General features: G+C 37.1%; 2 protein-coding genes across 2 annotated transcripts in view; both read left to right on the top strand.

Moving 5' to 3' along the window:
* The window catches only part of LOC131973217 (diacylglycerol kinase zeta-like), a 48,682-nt gene extending 42,824 nt beyond the window's left edge, over window positions 1-5,858 (top strand). Inside the window, exon 33 of the mRNA XM_059335148.1 lies at window positions 4,839-5,858. Within this exon, the coding sequence (XP_059191131.1) occupies window positions 4,839-4,955 (117 nt within the window). The 3' untranslated portion in view covers window positions 4,956-5,858. The remainder of the gene's footprint in view (window positions 1-4,838) is intronic.
* Window positions 5,859-15,549: 9,691 nt separating this feature from the next.
* LOC131973575 (midkine-like) lies at window positions 15,550-20,350 on the top strand. Its single transcript, XM_059335603.1, has 4 exons — window positions 15,550-15,650; window positions 17,033-17,206; window positions 18,418-18,576; window positions 19,814-20,350. Exons 1-4 carry the CDS (start codon window positions 15,566-15,568, stop codon window positions 19,831-19,833), a joined length of 438 nt encoding a protein of 145 aa, XP_059191586.1. The 5' UTR covers window positions 15,550-15,565; the 3' UTR covers window positions 19,834-20,350.
* Window positions 20,351-21,741: the final 1,391 nt, after the last annotated feature.

Raw genomic sequence — 21,741 nt, 5'->3', positions numbered from 1 at the left:
GACCGTATGTGGCTGTATGGCCGTATGTGGCCGTATGTGGCTGTATGTGGCTGTATGGCCGTATGTGGCCGTATGTGGCCGTATGTGGCTGTATGGCCGTATGTGGCTGTATGGCCGTATGTGGCCGTATGTGGCTGTATGTGGCTGTATGTGGCTGTATGGCCGTATGTGGCCGTATGTGGCTGTATGTGGCCGTATGTGGCTGTATGGCCGTATGTGGCCGTATGTGGCTGTATGGCCGTATGTGGCTGTATGGCCGTATGTGGCCGTATGTGGCCGTATGTGGCTGTATGTGGCTGTATGGCCGTATGTGGCTGTATATGGCTGTATGGCCGTATGTGGCTGTATGGCCGTATGTGGCCGTATATGGCCGTATGTGGCTGTATATGGCTGTATGTGGCTGTATGTGGCTGTATATGGCTGTATGGCCGTATGTGGCCGTATATGGCTGTATGGCCGTATGTGGCTGTGTGGCCGTATGTGGCTGTATGTGGCCGTATATGGCCGTATGTGGCTGTATGGCTGTATGGCCGTATGTGGCTGTATGGCCGTATGTGGCCGTATGTGGCTGTATATGGCTGTATGGCCGTATGTGGCCGTATATGGCTGTATGGCCGTATGTGGCTGTGTGGCCGTATGTGGCTGTATGTGGCCGTATATGGCTGTATGTGGCTGTATGGCTGTATGGCCGTATGTGGCTGTATGGCCGTATGTGGCCGTATGCGGCCGTATGTGGCCGTATGTGGCTGTATGGCCGTATGTGGCTGTATGGCCGTATGTGGCCGTATGTGGCTGTGTGGCCATATGTGGCCGTGTGTGGCCGTATGTGGCCGTATGTGGCTGTGTGGCCATATGTGGCCGTATGTGGCCGTATGTGGCCGTATGTGGCCGTATGTGGCAGTATGTGGCCGTATGTGGCTGTGTGGCCGTATGTGGCCGTATGTGGCCGTATGTGGCCGTATGTGGCAGTATGTGGCCGTATGTGGCTGTGTGGCCATATGTGGCCGTATGTGGCTGTATGTGGCTGTATGTTGCATTATGTGGTGATATGTGGCTATATCTATCGGCACTATATGTTAAAGTATGTGGCTGTATCTATGGGCACTGTATGTTCTTTTGGGGGCGGTATATGGCTGAATCTATCTGTGCTGTATGTGGCTGTATCTATCGGTGTTGTACATGCCGGTATATGGTGGCGGTATCTATCAACGCTGTTATGTTGCGGTATGTGGCTGTATGTTGCGGTATGTGGCTCTATGTGGCGGTATCTAGCGACGCTATACATGGCGGTATGTGGCAGTATGTGGCAAAATGTTGCGGTATGTGGCGGTATCTATCGACGATGTATGTTACGGTATGTGGTGGTATGTGGCTCTATGTGGCGGTATCTATCGATGCTGTACATGGCCGTATGTGGCTGTATGTTGCGGTATGTGGCAGTATGTGGCTGTATGCTGCGGTATCTATGGGCGCTGCGCGGCGTTCTCAGGCGCCGCGGCGGCCACCAGCCCGAGCTGTCCCACCACCACTTTAAAAGGATCTCCAGCAGTATTTGACCCACTTCTCTAAAGTGATTAATGTTGTGTGTCATTGAGAAACGGAGCGCCGCAGGATCCCCGGCCTCGCTCCGACACACACAAAGGCCGCGGCTCACCGTTGCCATGGTGAAGCTATTCGTAACAGGAAGCAGCCCATAATCTGAGTTTTTCTTCTTCTTCTCCTCTGCAGCAGAGAAAAGAGTTCATGTGTTGCTGAGTGTGTAAACTGTTGGTCTGAAGCCGAGATTCTCTGCAGGAGCTGAGAGGCTTTTCATTCCTCTGCTTCATTTCTCACACTGCCATGTTCATATCTATACATTTAGTTATTTATTTATATATATATATTTATATCTGTTTATTGATTGGCAGACAGAAACCTTTAATAAACAGCAGTTTACTCGGTTTCTTTACTGAACTCTACTACATTTTTTTATTGCATTTCTTCACTGAACATTACTTTGTTTTGTTACTGTTTATTTATTGCTGACTGGGAAATGAATTAATTCATTAATTGCGTGTATTTACTGTGTTTTCTTTTCTTTTAACTGCTTGTCTTTACCGAACTCCACAGCTGACTTAAAGAGAAATGTGTGTAAAGTTTTGAAAAAGAGCACTGCGATTCTTTATTCTACATTTTCACAGTTTTTTTAATATATTCTACAGCATTTCTTTACTGAACTACATGTTGTTGCGTTCCTGTGCAGCATTTCTCCACATAACTCTACTGTGGGTTTATGTTTTTACTGTGCTGTTTTTTTGCATTTTTTAAATTTCTTTCATTTCATTTCTTCCCTGCACGAAACTCCATCCTGTTACTGTTTCTGTACTGAACTCTGCAGCATTTCTTCACTTTACTCCGCTTTTTGTTCATTTGTTTGTTTTACTTGATGGCAAATTGATTATTTTTAGGTTGTTTTTTTAGAGACAATCACAATGTTAACATTAACACAAGCTTTAAGAAACTGTAACAGAGGTTTTGCAGAATTTTGTGACTTTTTTTTACATCAACATTTCGCGCAAAAATCAGTAATGGAAATATTTTTTTCAATTTAAACCTATTTGATTTGACCAACTTCTTATTCATATAATTATCTCCATCAACATATCGTTTCTCTCTGGCATTTCTTTGCATCGATCTGCTCTCTTACTTTACTGTATTTCTGTTTTGTTTGAGAGTGAAATTAAAGAGTGTTAACATCTTCTTCATGATCTCTTGTTTAACCAGCTGATGTCACTTTCACCATTCAAAGATCCTCTCTGAGACAGGACGCTCCACTCTGAGTGTTTCTGTAGCTCAGAAACGTCTTCAGTTAAAACCTGGTCCCTGATTCTGCCTCCTAGTCTCTGACTCGGTCCCCTAGTCCCTGAATCTCATGCAGGGACATTTCTGGCTCTGTAACATCTCGCCTGCATTATGAACGAGCTTGAAGCGGGATGCCACCAATTTTCCGCATCCAGAGGTAGTCACAGAGGCAGAAAATTGTTGGGACTGTTGGAAGCGGGACCATTATGAACGGGACTTCGGGGCTAAGCTTTGATGTCGTGCATGACGCCTAACACACACCTCCCAGTTGGTCCGACATAGTCATAGAATCACTGTTCACTGTGGCCGCCGTTGCTAACTTGGCATAGCGCCCGGCGCTGATGGTAAACAAACCGGCATCACTAACTGTGCACAGAGTGCCCGGTGCTTGTTGCAAACAAACAGAGATTGCTAAGTGAACACATACTGCTGCAGCACATACACACTGTACTGCTACAGAGCTAACTGTTAGCCTATTAGCACTGCGCTACTGTGCACCTCGTTACCGTAAGGGCCTTGATATATGATGTTATATATACACTACTGGTCAAAAGTTTTAGAACACACCAACTTTTCCAGAATTTAATTGAAAATTATGCAGTTTAATGTCTCAGTGTACTCTGAAATGAATGCACATTTGCAACATTTAAAATTCTTTATTGAGCATGATAGTGTTTTGAAAGTAAAAAAAAGATTCAAAATCACATTTTATGTTTTAAGTTATGTTTTATGTTAAAAAAGACACAAAATGACCAAAAAAAGACACAAAATGACAAAAAAAGACACCAAAAGACACAAAATGACTTACAAAGACATGAAAAGAATTAAAAAATGGACAAAATAGCCCAAGACTCTATAGAGTTAAGTTGTTAACCCATTTCTTGTTACCTAAAAAAGGCCTACTTGTATAATTCTGAAATGTACATTATTTTCCAGTTTTGGTTATCCTTACCTTTTTTTATTTACCTCTGGTAGTTCACCACTTACCTTTGTACCCTTTCAAGCTGTTCATTTGACTTGAACTGCTTCAATTTCAATAAAAAACTGGAAAAATTGGGGTGTTCTAAAACTTTTGACCGGTAGTGTATATATATACTGTATATATATATATAGGATATTGTCTCTTGTGACTACTTGCTACTTTGCCGGCTTTTAAAGATGTCGCATGTTGTTGTGGCGTCAAGTACTACGTCACATTCTGCTAAGCGTTCTATCCAATCAGCAACCAGGCTTTTTTCAGGGGAGAAAAATATTCCTGGTCTTCGACCGTCTCCTAGTCTCTGAATCTGTCTCCTAGTCTCTGAATCTGTCTCCTAGTCTCTGACTCTGTCTCCTGGCCTCAAACTCTGTCTCCTAGTCCCTGACTCTGTCTCCTAGTCCCTGACTCTGTCTCCTAGTCTCTAACTCTGCCTCCTAGTCCCTGAATGTATCAGTTTGTCTCAGTTGGCCCCTCTTTGGCCCAGAGAAGTGGGCGGCATTTCTAGAATTTTTATCTCTCACAACTTTTTTTGGAAAATGTTGCTGCATCAAATTCAGAATGTGTTTATAAAAATGAAGTCAAAACATGAAATATTTTGTCTTTGTGACTCAGTCTCTTAGTCCCTGAGTGTCTCCTAGTCTCTGTCTCTGTCTCCTAGTCTCTGACTCTGTCTCCTAGTCCCTGACTGTCTCCTAGTCTCTGACTCTGTCTCCTAGTCTCTGACTGTCTCTACCTCTTTCTCCTAGTCTCTGACTCTGTCTCCTGGTCCCTGACTTTGTCTCCTAGTCTCTGAATGTATCAGTCCATCTCAGTTGGCCCCTCTTTGGCCCAGAGAAGTGGGCGGCATTTCTAGAATTTTTATCTCTCACAACTTTTTTTGGAAAATGTTGCTGCATCAAATTCAGAATGTGTTTATAAAAATGAAGTCAAAACATGAAATATTTTGTCTTTGTGGCTTCATGTCTTCGTGTCTTCGTGTCTTCATGTGTGTCTCTGACTGGGCGTCTGTGTGTTTCAGGGGGAGACGCCCAAACACCGGGCTGAGAAGGCCGAGGACCCGGAGCTGTCTGAGTACCTGGAGAACCGCCAACATTACCAGATGATCCAGAGGGAGGACCAGGAGACGGCGGTCTGAGGACCAGGAGACGGCGGTCTGAGTCCCCCGTGTCTGTCCCCGCATCTGTCCGTCTTTAGGTCTTTTCATGTATCTCAGAGGAGAAATGTTTAACTCTGCAGACATATCAGCTAGTGCTTCTTCTCCTTCTCCTTCTCCTGCTGCTGCTGCTGTCCGAGGGCGGGACGTCCTCTTTACTCAAACTGCTTCCAGCGAGCAGAGATGATGTTTTGTTGCGGATAAAGTCGAGTTTGTAGACGCCTGAAGACGTCTCTGTCCTCCGGTGGCGTCCACACCAAACGACACGGACACTAAAGTGGATTCAAACTCACAAAGACTCTAAGATCTACAAACTGCAAACGTTTTGAATGTGTCTTTATGGCGTGAAGATGATCGCCGTGGTAACGTGAGCAGCTGCTGGGAGCGAACAGTGACTGTATTCATGCGTCTGCAGCTGAACGTGATGCAACGAGACGCTTCGGCCATATCTGATAGGACGGCTGCTCCGCCGCTTCTAGTCACCGAGTGGATGTGTCTGTTTACTCAAATAAGTGTTTGTTCACACTCTGGATATTTAACTTAGTCACAGATTAATTTAGCTATTTATGATTTATTTGTAGAGATTTAAAAAAAAAACTTGTTCTGCTTGTGATCAAACTCAGCGACTGCTTCGGTCCGAATTTTAGATATTTCAAAATAAGAGATTGTTTTGGGTTTTTTTTGTAATATTTTGTCTGTTACAGCGAGATGCTTTTATTGTGACGTGTGAAGAGCTGAGGTAGACTCATCAGTGTTCAGGTTCTGCCAAAGCAGTCGGATCTGTATTAATAATTAATAAGGTTATGCTGTATCATACTGGAGTAATTAATAACTGTTTGGTTTTATCATTTCTGAGTGACCTGCAATAAAAGCATGTCAGCAACACTTCCTGTGAGGAAAATCTAATTATTCACAACAGAAACAATGAAACAATTTTAAAGCAAAAATACCAAATATTCCATCTTCCGGCTTCATGTTTGGATTTGCTCTTTTTCTTTATTGTTACATGATGCAAACGAAAATGTTTTTAGGTTTTTGTCGAAAATGTAAAGTTCTTCAGAATTTTGTGACTGTTCTTTTTAGAACAATTTGAATCAGTTTATTTAGAACTTTTATTTTGTGTTCACACTGCAAAAAAAGCTTTTTTTCAATTCTTTGGTTGTTTTTTTTTGTGTGAAGGAGTGATTTATAATTTTTATTTATTTATTTATTTATTTATTTATTTATTTATTTATTTATTTATTTATTCATCCATCTATCCTCTGGAGGACTGAAGGAGTACAGGAAGGCTCTCCTCCTCCTCCCTGCTTCTTCTCCTCCTCCTCCTCTCCTCTCCTCTCCTCTCAAAATCTCATCAGAATCTCAGCATTATCTCTTAACTTTTTAATGATTATTTTCATGATTGATTCATCATACAGCTTGTATCATAGAGAAGGATCGGAGAGCTGCAAAATAACAATTAAAAAAAACAATAAAAACATAATATAAGGTCCATTCAGACGTATGGAAAAAAAATTGCAACATTTTTTTTTTAAACAAACAGCATTTGACGTATGTGCATAAAAAACAAAATAAAATAAAAATATATTGAAACAACAGTTTGACTGATATTCTTCAGGCTGCAAATAAAAAAAAATCATAATTTAAGATAAATAAAAAATAAATCTTTTAGTAGATATGTTTGATGTTTGTATCTCCTCCTCCTCCTCCTCCTCCTCCTCCTCCTCCTCCTCTCAGCTGCAGACTTTAACACAATAGCCTCTACGCATGACTGAGCCATCACTGGTTTCTGCTGCTGTTCTGCTGCTGTGTTCCTCAACACAGAATGAAAGGAATTTAATTTAATGTGCTGCTCAGAAACAGAAACACAGAAACTCCTAGTCTCTGTCTCCTAGTCCCTGACTCTGTCTCCTAGTCTCTGACTCTGTCTCCTAGTCTCTGACTCTGTCTCCTAGTCCCTTACTCTGTCTCCTAGTCCCTGTCTCTGTCTCCTAGTCCCTTACTCTGTCTCCTAGTCCCTTACTCTGTCTCCTAGTCTCTGACTCTGTCTCCTAGTCCCTTACTCTGTCTCCTAGTCCCTTACTCTGTCTCCTAGTCTCTGACTCTGTCTCCTAGTCCCTGTCTCTGTCTCCTAGTCCCTGTCTGTCTCCTAGTCCCTGACTCTGTTTCCTAGTCCCTGGCTCTGTCTCCTAGTCTCTGACCCTGTCTCCTAGTCTCTAACTGTCTCCTAGTCCCTGACTCTGTCTCCTAGTCCCTGGCTCTGTCTCCTAGTCTCTGACCCTGTCTCCTACTCTCTGACTGTCTCCTAGTCCCTGACTCTGTCTCCCAGTCTCTGTCTCCTAATCCCTGACTCTGTCTTCTAGTCCTTGATTCTGTCTCCTAGTCCCTGACTCTGTCTCCTAGTCCCTGACTCTGTCTCCTAGTCCATGACTCTGTCTCCTAGTCTCTGACCCTGTCTCCTAGTCTCTGACTGTCTCCTAGTCCCTGACTCTGTCTCCTAGTCTCTGTCTCCTAGTCCCTGACTCTGTCTCCTAGTCCCTGGCTCTGTCTCCTAGTCTCTGACCCTGTCTCCTAGTCTCTGACTGTCTCCTAGTCCCTGACTCTGTCTCCTAGTCTCTGTCTCCTAGTCCCTGACTCTGTCTCCTAGTCCCTGGCTCTGTCTCCTAGTCTCTGACCCTGTCTCCTAGTCTCTGACTGTCTCCTAGTCCCTGACTCTGTCTCCTAGTCTCTGTCTCCTAGTCCCTGACTCTGTCTCCTAGTCCCTGGCTCTGTCTCCTAGTCTCTGACCCTGTCTCCTAGTCTCTGACTGTCTCCTAGTCCCTAACTCTGTCTCCTAGTCTCTGTCTCCTAGTCCCTGACTCTGTCTTCTAGTCCTTGATTCTGTCTCCTAGTCTCTTTCTCTGTCTCCTAGTCCCTGACTCTGTCTCCTATTCTCTTTCTCTGTCTCCTAGTCCCTGACTCTGTCTCCTAGTCCCTAACTCTGTCTCCTAGTCTCTGAACGTGTCAGTCGGTCCCAGCTGAGCTCTGGCCCAGAGAAGTGGGCGGCGTTTGTGGAAGTTGTAGTTGTAAATAAAAACGAAGATAAATAAAGCTTTAAGAGAGAAAAAAACTCAGAAGTAAAATCCAATAAAACATTTGTTAAATAAATAAAAATACCTCTTTTACTTCAGTGTTAAAGTTCTTCTACCAGCAGAGAGTCAGTGTGAACTTTGACCCAGTAACTCAGGCGTTCCCCATCACACACCTGCCCACACACACACACATACACACACACACACACACACACACACACACACACACACACACACACACACACACACACCTGAACACCACATACACTTGTGAGTCATCTGAAATCTTACAGCAGCAGCAAATATTAGCTCAAACACACACATCCTGTATGGCGACATAGCTCACATACACTCTTTCTATATGATGTGACATGTCAAACCACACACACACACACACACACACACACTTTATGTTAATGAGCTCAGCTTGTTTTGTTCCTCAGTGTATGGATTAAAGCTTGTGATGTCACAGTGAGGCTGGTTTCAGCATTGTCCATATGCAGCGTGTGTGTGTGTGTGTGTGTGTGTGTGTGTGTGTGTGCCTGTGTGTGTGTGTGTGTGGTGTGTGTGTGTGTGTGTGTGTGTGAGGGGGTGTCCAGCAGCAGCAGCTGAAGCAGCGACAGAAGGCGACGGATCCTCGGCTCGACCGGCTGCTCCTCTGCGCTCAGCAAGTACGTTTTTTTTATCTTTTATCACCTTTTTTTTTCACACATTTTTATCAAAACTGTAATTTTTTTTTCATAAAAACTTCAGAGCTGGAACTATTTACTGTCAACCTGCAGAAAATAAATCTGGAACAAATCACTGTTTTTGACTAGAAAAATACTTTTGTCTTCTTAAATGTGATTTTAAAGTATATTATAAAATGATTATTTGAGTTTTCACTTCATGATCAGATAAAAACAAGCAAACATTTTCAATACATTTCACCTTTGGCTCAGTGATAAAAAATGACCATTAGTTGAATCCTTTTGGTAGCTTATAATATTTATATTTCAATGTGATTTTGTATTTTGAATTTAATGATCAGAATGTTTCTAAAAGTTACTTTTGGAAGAATATTATTATGTTTGTTGATATGTGGCTTAAGAAGTTTGATTTTAACATTATTATTTTAATGGTTTTGTGTGATTTTGCTGCTGCTGAAGTTTATTTTTGGACTTGAAGGAGTTTGTGTGTGACGTATTTATGTAATATTATGTTTTTTTTATTCAATCTGTGGTTTTCCATGTGATCCAAAAAGGGGAATTAGTGTTGAGAAAGTGGCAGGAATGGAAATGTTTGGCCTCGGCTCAGTTTATACCACTGTCATATTATTGTTCAGATCTGTTACAATCAGCTGGACGAGTTTAACTCAAGTTCTTTTGACGCTTTTTTGAGATTTTTAGAAAATGTTTGGTACAAGCTAGAATCAAAATCCCACAATTATTTATTTATCAACTTTTTAATCATTATCTTCATGATATATTTATTTATTTAGACAGCATCTAGCATAGAGCAGACTCAGAGAGCTGCAAAATAACAATAAAAAACAATAAAACATAATATAAGGTAATTTCCTGACTTTTATTTTGAATATTTTGCAAAAAAATACTTTAAAAAACCCAGCATTTGACAGATTTTCTCACAACTGCATAAAAAACTGAATTTAGGAAAATATAAAAAAATATGAGATGTGTTATTAAAACAATTCAACAACCGTTTGACTGATATACTGGAAATAAATAAAATAAAAACTTAACTTTTTAATGAATTAAAGCATGTATCATACAGCAGGCTCAGAGAGCTGCAAAAATAACAATAAAAAAAACAATAAAAACATAATATAAGGTAATTTCCTGACTGTTTTTGTAATCTTTTGCAACAAAAAAATACTAGAAAAACCCAGCATTTGACAGATTTTTCTTAAGTGCATTAAAAAAAAACAGAATTTAGGAAAATAAAAAAATTATGAGATGTGTTATTGAAACAACACAACAACAGTTTGACTGACATTCTTCAGGCTGCAAATAAAAAAAAATCATAATTTAGAAAAATAAATCTTAAAGTCTCTTAACTTTTTAATGGATTAAAACAGGCTCAGAGAGCTGCAAAATAACAATTAAAAAACAATAAAAAAAATATAATATAAGGTAATGTCCTGACTTTTTTGAAATTTTTTGCAACAAAAAAATTTTTTTTTTTTTAAAAGAGCATTTGACAGATTTTCTCCTAAATTCATAAAAAAAAAACAGAATTTAGGAAAAATAAAAAAATGTGAGATGTGTTATTGAAACAACACAACAACAGTTTGACTGAAATTCTTCAGGCTGCAAATAAAAAAAAAACATAACTTAGAAAAATAAATCTTAAAGTAGATATGTTTGATGTTTGTATCTCCTCCTCCTCCTCCTCCTCCTCCTCCTGCTCCTCCTCAGCTTCTCTCTACAGCTTCTTCTTCCGTCTTTGTTTGTGTCTCTGCTGAAACACGCAGCTTTGCAAACAAACCTTTTTTTGCGACACGTTTAAACTCTGTTTCATGTGTTTTCTGCGTCCGGATGTGCGAGTGAACCCTGAGATTCAGGAGGAAGTCCCTCTAAATGTTGTTCCTCGTCCTCAACCAAAGGGAGCATCCCACTCCTTTTCTTCATGCTAAGATTTCATTGTTTTCTTATGCAAATAGCTTTCTATTCAGGGCGGGTGGGGTGGGGGGGTGTTTGGAGCTGGGGGGGCCGCGGCTCTAAGACGTGGCATGGAATCTGTGTTCGGCTTTAGAGAAATGAAACCAGGCTAGAAGAGGCTTTGTTTTGGGCCAATGAATCAGTATTCTTTTGAGGGGAAATCTAAAGGGCTCTTTCAGATGCTGCCCCCCCTCCTCCTCTCCTCCTCCTCCTCCCCTCTCCTCCTCCTCCTCCTCCTCCTCATTGATGGAGGACAGACTGGAGGCCTGCTGAGAGCCGGTTCTCTCCTCATAAAGGGCCGCAGGAGGAGCGAGAAGAGCAGGATTTGCTCTGCCAGCTGACATGTGAAAGAGGACCATTGCTTTTAATGGAGGCCTGAAAGAGGAGTCTGTCATTTCTCAGCACAATAACAACAGAGAGCCAGAGAGGTGCTTTGTGGGTAATTGACTCGAGCCGAGAGCGCCGCACTATACGTCTCTCCGTCCCGTCGGAGGAGCGTTTACTCCGGCCACAAACCACCAGAGAAATAAATCAAAAATATGTGCTACCAGAGTGTGAGAACAGGAACAATATCTGAATACATTAGCCTACTTTTATAATCCCACAATAGTCAGATTATTTGGCTTAAAGCGTTCCGAGGTTTGAAAAGGAGAGCAGATTTGGTTTGGACTAAATTTGGACCATCTGGCCCGAGCAGAGAGGCCGAGCCGGATCACGCCACAGGAAAAAAACATCCAGATCAGATTAAAATATTAGATAAATAACAGACTTTTCTTTGTGAGTTCAGAATTAGTTTCCTCTGATGTGAAACACCTTTCTGCTCATCTGACACGGACAGATTAAGAGACGAAGCACGGATATATAAATAAATATAAACCTCCAACAGCAGGCCTCAGCAGGCTCTGTGGTCTGTTTGCATCAAAAAGATCTGGAAATAATGAAGAGACAGCTGCAAAATGATCAGTTTTACTGGTTTTACTATTTATACAGTCATGGAAAAAAAGAATAGACCCTTATTTCTTCAATTTGTTGTTCATTTTAATGCCTGGTATTTGTCCACATTTGGACAAATATAATGATAACAACAAAAATAGCTGATAAGAGTTTAATTTAAGAGCTGATATTTAGACATTTTCCATGGTTTTCTTGATCATGACTTTGGTTATTATAAAAAAAAAACCATGGAAAATGTCTAGATATCAGCTCTTAAATTAAACTTTCACCAGGAGATGTGGAAAAAAAGAAAATGTGTAAAATGACCAAAAAAGACCAAAAATAAGAAGACAAAATGACCCAAAAGAAATAAACATAACAACCAAAATAAGATGTAAAAAGAAAAAAAGAAAATAAATTGCCAAAAAAAGAAGTGAAATGACGAAAAAAAATATTAGACCATCATTTTCTTTAATTTCTTGTTAAATTCAATTTTAATGCCTGGTAGACATTTTCCATGGTTTTCTTGATAATATCAAAATTATTATCAGGAAAACCATGGAAAATGTCTAGATATCAGCTCTTAAATTAAACTCTTATGGGATATTTTTGTTGTTATCATTATATTTGTCCAAACAAATTTACTTTTAGTTGTACCGGGCATTAAAATGAACAGGACATTGTAGAAAACAAGGGTGGTATAATCATTTTTTTGTTCATTTTCTAGCTTTTTAAAAAAATAATTGGTCAATTCACTTCTTTTTGGCAATTTTACATCTTATTTTGGTTGTTTTGTGTCTTTTTTTGGTCATTCTGTCTTCTTATTTTTGGTCTTCTTTGTGCTTTAATCACAGCAGTGGTTTTTATAATCTTCCTTGTATCATTAAGTAGAATGAGGAGGCTCGACTGGCTGCCATAGACATAGAGATGCTGATTCAAGAAACATTTGTGAGAGTGGTCTCTTAATTTTTTCCCGAGCTGTATGTGTCAACAAGATCTCAACCTGAACGACAGAACAGATCGTATGTCAGCAGCACAATGACGACTTATATGAGGGTTAAGCCTCATTATACATACACAAACAGTTGTAAAAAAAAAAAAAAGCTGCAGTTTGGTTGAATTAGTGCTCCGTCAGCAGTTCTCTAAGGTCAGGGCCAAACAGTTCCTGGTGGGGCTCTAAAAGACAGTTTAAAGAGGAAATAAAAGATGTAAATATACCTTGACTACTGGAAGTGACATAGTTCAGTAAAAACCTGATGCAGGAAGTTAAGAGATGTTTGAATCACATGTTGTACTTTGGTTTCACATGGACACCAACACTGATCTGCTGGTGAAAATCCTGGTTTGTTTGAGCCGTTCACCTCGCCTCCCTCACTCACTCTTTGTGCTTTAAACTCCCAATTACTACGGCCACTAGGGGGCGCCACTAACTCCAGACCACAGACTGAATGAATAATGGACGTAGTGACGTCACTCATTAGTTTGTGGCCCGTTTGAGGCATCAAGTTCAGCGTTACACTTGTCGCCATCTTGTTTCTGGAAACGGGGAGCAGACTGGACTGTGGAGGAGTGAGAGGGAGCATTAACTGGGATGTTAAAAAACAAAAACTAAATGTTCGTTATTTACCTCAGAAAACTGAGCAGCGACTCCTTGGAGTGTCTGTTAGTCCAACCAAACGCTGAACAAGACATTTAATGAACAAAATGTTCAAATAAACTGTCATTAAGTGAAAATACAGTGAAAGGGTCAAAGTTATGAGACCAAAAAACATCCTTTTTAAAAAATATATTTGACTTTATTGACACTGTCGTGTCAATAGATGCCCCAAATCATACGATTCTTTATCTTCTATTTTCTTCTAAATGGGGCCATTATTAGAACTATTAACATCAATTTGTCTTGAAGAAGATTTTTTACTAGTGATTGAGACCAAAAAAACATTTCTGAGGTCATAAATCAAGTGACAAATTTCCTCATTTTGCATTGAAATGAATGGACCCAAATGCTTCTGCAGCTGCCGTCAGCGCCCCCTGCAGGAATTTATGGTAGAATGCAGCTTAAGCAGCTGCATTTGCTTCAGACGGAGACGTGGGGAAGGATTGAGCTGCTGGTAGAAACGACCTACAGTACAGAATAGTCTAATAGCTATCTGTTCGAACCAGAAGGATCAGGAATGATCGAAGCTCTTAGAACGGACGATAACGACTTTAGATAGATAGATAGATAGATAGATAGATAGATAGATAGATAGATAGCCCTAAACTTGCCCTTGCTGACGGTGCAACAGATCAGAGGTGAAGCAGCTTCTGCTCCCTGCTGCTCCACGAGAGACAAGCTCCATGTGTGAATTGTTCACAGACACGAGCAGAAGGGTCAGCTGATGCATCGCTGACACCTTCCAGAGAAAAAACAGAGTCAGAGAAGGTGTTAGACGGACGGATTTACACAATGTTTTCGTAATAATTAATGATTTATTCAGAAACTCAAGCTGGAACCTGCCCAACCTGAGTCGACACATTACAAACACTTCATTTAAATATCCCTAAATATTCCTCCTGGCTGAGGATGTTGTTGTGTATGACTTCCTGTCTTTTGCTGGTTGGTCATGTTGTGTGAAAACAACGATTTCAGGAACTGAGCTGAAGTGAACGCTATCTGGATGAACACAGTGATGCCATATTTTAACAAAAACAATCAGCTTGTAACAAAAAAAAGTTAAGAAAAAAAAGGTTTGGAAGAATCCTCGATTATCTATAACGTTAACAATCAATTAATTGATTAATCGCTGCATGCATACATGGACACAATCAAAGATATATATTCAGTACTATGCAAGAGCCTGTTTTGATAACGGATGCTTTTATTTTGAAAGGACGAAAAGAGACTTGATCCTGTCGATGGTAAAACTCACTCAGATATTAAAGAGATTAAACTGTAAAGAAAACGTCAAGGAGTTCAATGTTTTATGTTTTAGTCCCCGAAGAGGCATGAGGTTAGTTTTCACAGTAATCTTCATATTTAAATGTGTTTTGTGTTTAAATTAAACTCAGTAATTCATGCTAGCAAGGTTTGATACAGTAAAATAGTTTTGCTTAAATTAATCCTCTTGAATTTCTGTGTGTTTTATAATTGTTATTGCAACTTTCAGTTTGTAAACTGAAGCTTCATCCAACTTAATTCTCTCTGTCAGTTCAGTGATACAAGTGATACAGTGATAAAATAAACATAAAAAAACACCTTTCTTTCTTAACCACCATTAATCCATCATCGATTAATTATTTCCATTCCTAAAAATGATCTCATACAGTGACTTTAACCCTTTATCAGGCGAAGAACTATATTTGGTAACTTCAGTGGATATCAAAATGGGGTTGAGAAAAAAGTTTCAAATTTACTAGATTAAAGTGGCAAATCTGTGCGAAAAAAGTCACAGATTTATGAGATTTAAAGTGGCAAATCTGCGAGAAAAGTTGCTTTTTTTCCCACTTCTTTCTCATAAATCTGTGACTTTTTTCCACACAGATTTGCTACTTTAAATCTCTTAAATCTGCGACTTTTTTTCTTGTACATCTGCCACTTTAATCTAGTCAATTTGCAACTTTTTTCTCAAAATATTTTTTATTTTTATTTTGGATATCCGCTGAAGTTACCAAATATGGTTCTTCGCCTGATAAAGGGTTAAGTGACTTTCCACTGAGAAAAAATTGGCACCTTTAAAGGTTTGAAGTTCTCGAGGAGTTCCTCAGAATGTTTTGGTTCAGAAACACATTTTCTATTTTCTGTCATTTTTTTGCATTTCTTTGCATCTTTCTGTCCATTAAACTGACTCAGCCAATAATAAAACATCTGTAATGATGTTTACGTCTTTCTTTCCATTTGTGTTTTGATGATTTTACAGTTTTATTTTCCTGTGTGTGTGTGTGCAGGATGCGAGGTTTGTTCTCCGTGACGCTGCTGCTGCTGCTGCTGACGCTCGGCGCCGACGCCAACAGACGAGTCAAACCCCACAAAGGTCAGAATCAAACACCAGAGACTCAGTTATTCTTATTCTTCATTAAAACCATTAACTGAGACTTTATGTCATATATAAAATGTTTATTAGCTGTTAAATAGAAGTAAATTATATTTTAATTGTTTATTTTTAACCCTCCTCTTATGTTGCTGGTCAAATTAAGCAATTTCAAAGTTTAAAAATCTAAAAAAAAAGAATAATTAAAATAATTTTTTCAGTAAAAGAACTTTTTTAAAATGTAAAATAAAATAAAATGTAGGTCTTTCTAAATGTACATAAAAAAAGTTTTAATGTGCACTTTCTATGAAAAAAAGGAGTGAATTATCCTCATTGAAGCTGATCTGTGAGAGGTAAAGAATACTAAATATTGATTGAGATGGTTAGTAATGGAGTTATTAATGAAATATAAACAATGTTTTTTAGTTTCTGACACGTTTGGATCATTAAACATGCCCCTGGTTATTGCTGTGCCTGAAAAAATTAACATAACAGGAGGGGTAAATGACTAAAGCTTTTTTTTGAACTAAAGCTTTTAATTTATTATCAATTTATGTATTTATAAATATAAAATATTTATAATTTAAATATATGTACATTTAATATAATTAAATATATATATAATTATTATAAATATTATCATGAATGTATGTATATTTTTTATTATATTTATAATACTATATATAAATAAATAAATATGAATTTTTATATGTATATATATATATATATATATATATATATATATATATATATATATAATTAACGCCCAAAAATCACAGAGAATCACCTTCCTTTTAGCTTGATGCTAACTTACAATGGGAATCTCTATTGACAAGCTAACTGAAATTAACATTGCAACATTATCTCTCTTTTTAATTGCTTTTTCAAGCAACACAAAAAAACGGTTAATAGTTTTGTTAACGGCTGACGAAATTTGTTTCATTATATTTGACATAATTTAGCAAAACAGGAACAAAAAAGTATTTTTTTAATAAGGAAAAATGTTTTATTTTATTTTATTAGCTCCATATATTGGACATTCTTAATCAAAGCAGGGGAGAAAGGTGTTTAAGGAGAACTGTATTTTATATTCTTTACAAAAGCAGGAAAAACACGTATTTAACAATTTCACGTATTTCATAACAAGTTAAACCAACAATAACATTATTTTTATTCAAACCCAAGAGATTGTGGCCAATTGCTGAGACAGAAATCAGGTTTCAATCAGGTAGTGAAAAGTAGAACAACTTTTAACAACCAAGGAGGGAATCTATACATTCAAATAAAAGTTTTATTCTGAAAGGGTGTCTCTTCCTGTCAGAGGTGAGCAGGCTGACAGGCGGTGTGTGTTTGTGTGTGTAACAGTGTGTGTGTCTGTGTCTCAGGTGGTAAACATGATAAGACCCGGCCGGCCTCGGAGTGCTCCACCGCAGAGACTCAGTACGGGAAGTGTGTCCCCGAACACGGAGACTGTGGGGACGGACTGAGAGAGGCCACCTGCAAGGACCGCACCGACAAGATCCACTGCAAGATCCCCTGCAACTGGAAGAAGGACATCAGTAAGAAACACACAATAAACACACAATAAATACACAATAAACACACAATAAACACACAATAAATACACAATAAGATCCCCTGCAACTGGAAGAAGGACATCAGTAAGAAACACACAATAAACACACAATAAATACACAATAAACACACAATAAATACACAATAAGATCCCCTGCAACTGGAAGAAGGACATCAGTAAGAAACACACAATAAACACACAATAAATACACAATAAACACACAATAAATACACAATAAGATCCCCTGCAACTGGAAGAAGGACATCAATAAGAAACACACAATAAACACACAATAAATACACAATAAACACACAATAAACACACAATAAATACAAAATAAACACACAATAAATACACAATAAGATCCCCTGCAACTGGAAGAAGGACATCAGTAAGATACACACAATAAATACACAATAAGCACACAACAAACACACAATAAATACACAATAAACACACAATAAACACACAATAAACACACAATAAGATCCCCTGCAACTGGAAGAAGGACATCAGTAAGAAACACACAATACATACAGAGTAAACACACAATAAACACACAATAAATACACAATAAACACACAATAAATACATAATAAATACACAATTAACACACAATGAACACATAATAAATACACAATAAACACACAATAAATACACAATAAACACATAATAAATGCATGATAAACACACAATAAATGCACAATAAACACACAATAAATACACAATAAACACACAATAAGATCCCCTGCAACTGGAAGAAGGACATCAGTAAGAAACACACAATAAATACACAATAAACACATTTTAAATACACAATAAATACCCTGTAACTGGGAGAAGGACATCAGTAAGACCCAGAAACACTAAATATCTACAAAATGCAATAAATTCAATTGCTTTTTTTGCAGCCTCTAGTGGTCAGTACAGGAGCAGCAGGTTGTGTCACTGAAAAACAGCTGACTTTGGGGCTGCACCAATGCACTAAACTATAACAAAGAACATGATTTAAAGTTTAAATGTCTCAGGAGACTTGGGACTTTATTCTTTTCACTAACTGTCAGTTTGCTCAGAGTGTTTTTTCAGAGCGTCTCAGAGTTTATAATGGGTGTGTACCGGATGACATCGTAGCCATAGTGGAGACTCGTGACTCGTATTTTATTTGCTTCATCAAACGTCTGTATGTTTCCTCAGGTGACTGTAAGTATAAGTTCGGCCCGTGGGGCTCGTGTGAGGCCGACACCAACACCAGGAGCCGCTCAGGAACTCTGAAGCGAGCGCTGTTCAACGCCGAGTGTCAGCCGACCGTCAAGGTGTCCAAACCCTGCTCCCCCAAAGTGAAGAAGACCAGAGGTGAGAGCTCAGGAACTCTGTCCTGCTCCTTTAGCTTCATTAGAATTCATTCAACCATATACTATACTATTTTTTTTTTGATGACACACTGTACTATGACTTTTTTTTATCTTTTTTTTTTTTACATTTTTTGCCGTTTTCTGATGACATTCTACACTATGACCTCTTTTTAGACCTTTTTTTTTAGACTTTTTTTTTAAATTTACGTTTTTTTGACGACATACTACAATATGACTTTTTAAATACATTTTTTATGGGTTTTTTTTTTTTTAAATTTTTTTTATGTTTTTAACATTTTTTGATGACATTCTACACTATGACTTTTTTTCATACATTTTAAAAACATTTTTGACAACACTATGACTTTTTTATACTTTTTAAATTTTTAATTATTTATTTATTTACGTTTTTTGACATTTTTGGGCTTTTTTTGTTTTTTACATTTTTTGATGACATACTACACTATGACTTTTTTAATGCATTTTTTGAATTTTTTGGGGGGGCGTTTTTTTGACATTTTTTGATCACATTCTACACTATGGACTACTTTTATACATTTTTTGGCTTTATTGACATTTTTGGATGACATACTACACCATGGCTTTTTTATACGTTTTTATTTATTTATTTCTTTTTTACGCTTTTTTGACATTTTTTTGACGATATCCTACACTATGAATTTTTATATACATTAAAAAAAATTTTTACATTTTTTGACAATTTTTTTTTTTTTTTCTACGTTTTTTGACTTTTTTAATACGTTTTTGGTGGGTTTTTTTTCAAAATCTTTTGATTTTTTTTAACGTTTTTGACATTTTTTGACAACATACTATACTATGACTTTTTTATGTTTTTTTTATGTTTTTGACATTTCTTGACGTTTTCTGACAACAGACTATACTATGACTTTTAATACCTTTTTAAAAAATGTTTTTTGATGACATACTCTACTATGACCTTTTTATATTTTTTGATGTTTTTTTTCTAATTTTTTTTTTGCGTTTTCTGACGACAAACTATACTATGACTTTTTAAATACATTTTTTTAATGTTTTTTTTTTTTTTTTACATTTTTTGACAACAGATTATACTATGACTTTTTTTTTCTGTGACGTTTCTTGACACATAAACTCACCTCCTGGAGGAGCTGATGGTTTGTAACTGATGCACTGATTTTATATGAATTGATCTACTGAGTGACCAGTCTAAAGTAACATTTCTCCCTTTGACCCTCCAGGGGAGAAGAAGTCAAACTAAAGGATGAAGAGAAGACGGAAGGATTTCTTTCTCTTCCTCCAGCTGAACAATCGTCTTCCCTCCTTCATCACACACAAAAAAAACCGAGAGACTCCTCCAAAACACACCAACCTTTGATCTTTGGCCTCCTATGATTCTTTTTCTTGTGTTTATTTGGATTAAAGTGCGGAAAGCTTTCCCAGAAACCTCCACTAGATAATAATGATAATAAAAATAATCCTGTCCTCGTAGCTCATAGTTTGTTTTAACAGTAAATTTAGTCCTGAAATATTTTTACAGTAGCTGAAGTGAAATTAACTTCCAGGAACGTTTCTGAAACTCTCCGATGATCCGGACATCACTGGATCGTTCTGATTTCAGAGCCTCCTTTAAAATATGTAAAAAATAATTAGAACGGCTTGGATGAATCTGTAATGAATCCTCTATAAAATCTATTTTTTGAAGTATAGATTATTGACGTTGCAAGATGAAACTTGTATAAATGAACAAAATAAATACTGTACATTGTTTTGGTGAAGAGTTTGGTCTGTTCTTTGGTGTGAATGTAACATAAAATGCATAAATAGTAAGAAGTCTGATAAACGACTTAAAATCACTGTACGATACTATGACTTTTTTATACTTATTTTATGTTTTTTGACATTTTTTGATGACATACTACATTATGACTTTTTATACTTTTAAAAAATGTTTTCTGACATTTTTTGACAACATACTACACTATGACTTTTTTTATACATTTTTTTTCATTTATGTTTTTTGACGTTATACTATACTATGACTTTTATGTTTTTTGACATTTAAAAAAATAATATTTTTTTTAAATTTGTTTTTTACATTTTTTGATGACATGCTGCATTATGACTTTCTAAATACTGTTTGAGATGTTTTTGAATTTTGTTAGAATTTTTTGGACATTTTTTGACGACATAATATACTATGACTTTTTTGATGTTTCTTTTACTTTTTTGACAACATACTAAACTTTTTCTATACTTTTTTTATGTTTTTAAATTTTATATTTTATATATATATATATATATATATATATATATGTATATAAACTTTATGACTGACATTATGAGACATTATTATCCATAATGGAAATGTTATGCTTTAACTGTTACCTAAACTAGTTTGGGAAAAAAGCAACGCCTGATATGGAGTTTTTATTTAAATACAGGGTTTGTTTAGCTTTTAAAGACTAAATAAAGTATATATAACTGAATACTTTAAAGAAAAACTGTAAATTAATATTTTTTGAAATATAAAAATACATACATACAAGAATCAATGAACAAATAAATGTGGAAAATAAATGTAAATGCTCAATTACATTCTTACCTATTTTATTATATGATTTTTTTATGTTCACTTTAAAAAAAATGTATAGTTATTTTTATATTTCCCCATTTTTTTTAAGTATTTCAAATTGTCCAATTTTGAGATATCAGTCCTCTTTGTATTTCTAGTTTCATTAACTTACATTTCAGAGAGAAATATTGTGCTTTTACTCTTCCAGTTTACTTTAGTTTAGCATATTAATATTATTAGTATATAAGTACTCTACAATGATTGTTTTGAGTTATATAAGTAGGGAGGATATCAGGCAGAAGTCGATGATTAGAGCTGAATCACTCATTCACTGCCACCTAGTGGAGAAAACGACTACATACAATAACTTTCTATCAGCTTCATAAACCGAGTAGCAACAGACACTTTCAGGTTATAATTTCAGTTATATGCAGGTAGTGTGCTGTGCTAAATGTAGTGGAGTCAAAGTACAATATACAGTCATGGAAAAAAGTATGAGATCACCTTTTTTCTTTAATTTCTTGTTCATTTTTGTTCACGGTTTTCTTGATAATAACCAAAATCATTATCAAGAAAACCATGGAAAATGTCTAG

This window comes from Centropristis striata, chromosome 6, assembly GCF_030273125.1.
Source record: "Centropristis striata isolate RG_2023a ecotype Rhode Island chromosome 6, C.striata_1.0, whole genome shotgun sequence".
Taxonomy (NCBI): domain Eukaryota; kingdom Metazoa; phylum Chordata; class Actinopteri; order Perciformes; family Serranidae; genus Centropristis; species Centropristis striata.
Note: the sequence above shows the minus strand (reverse complement) of the source record. Positions and strands in the feature narration are given on the sequence as shown.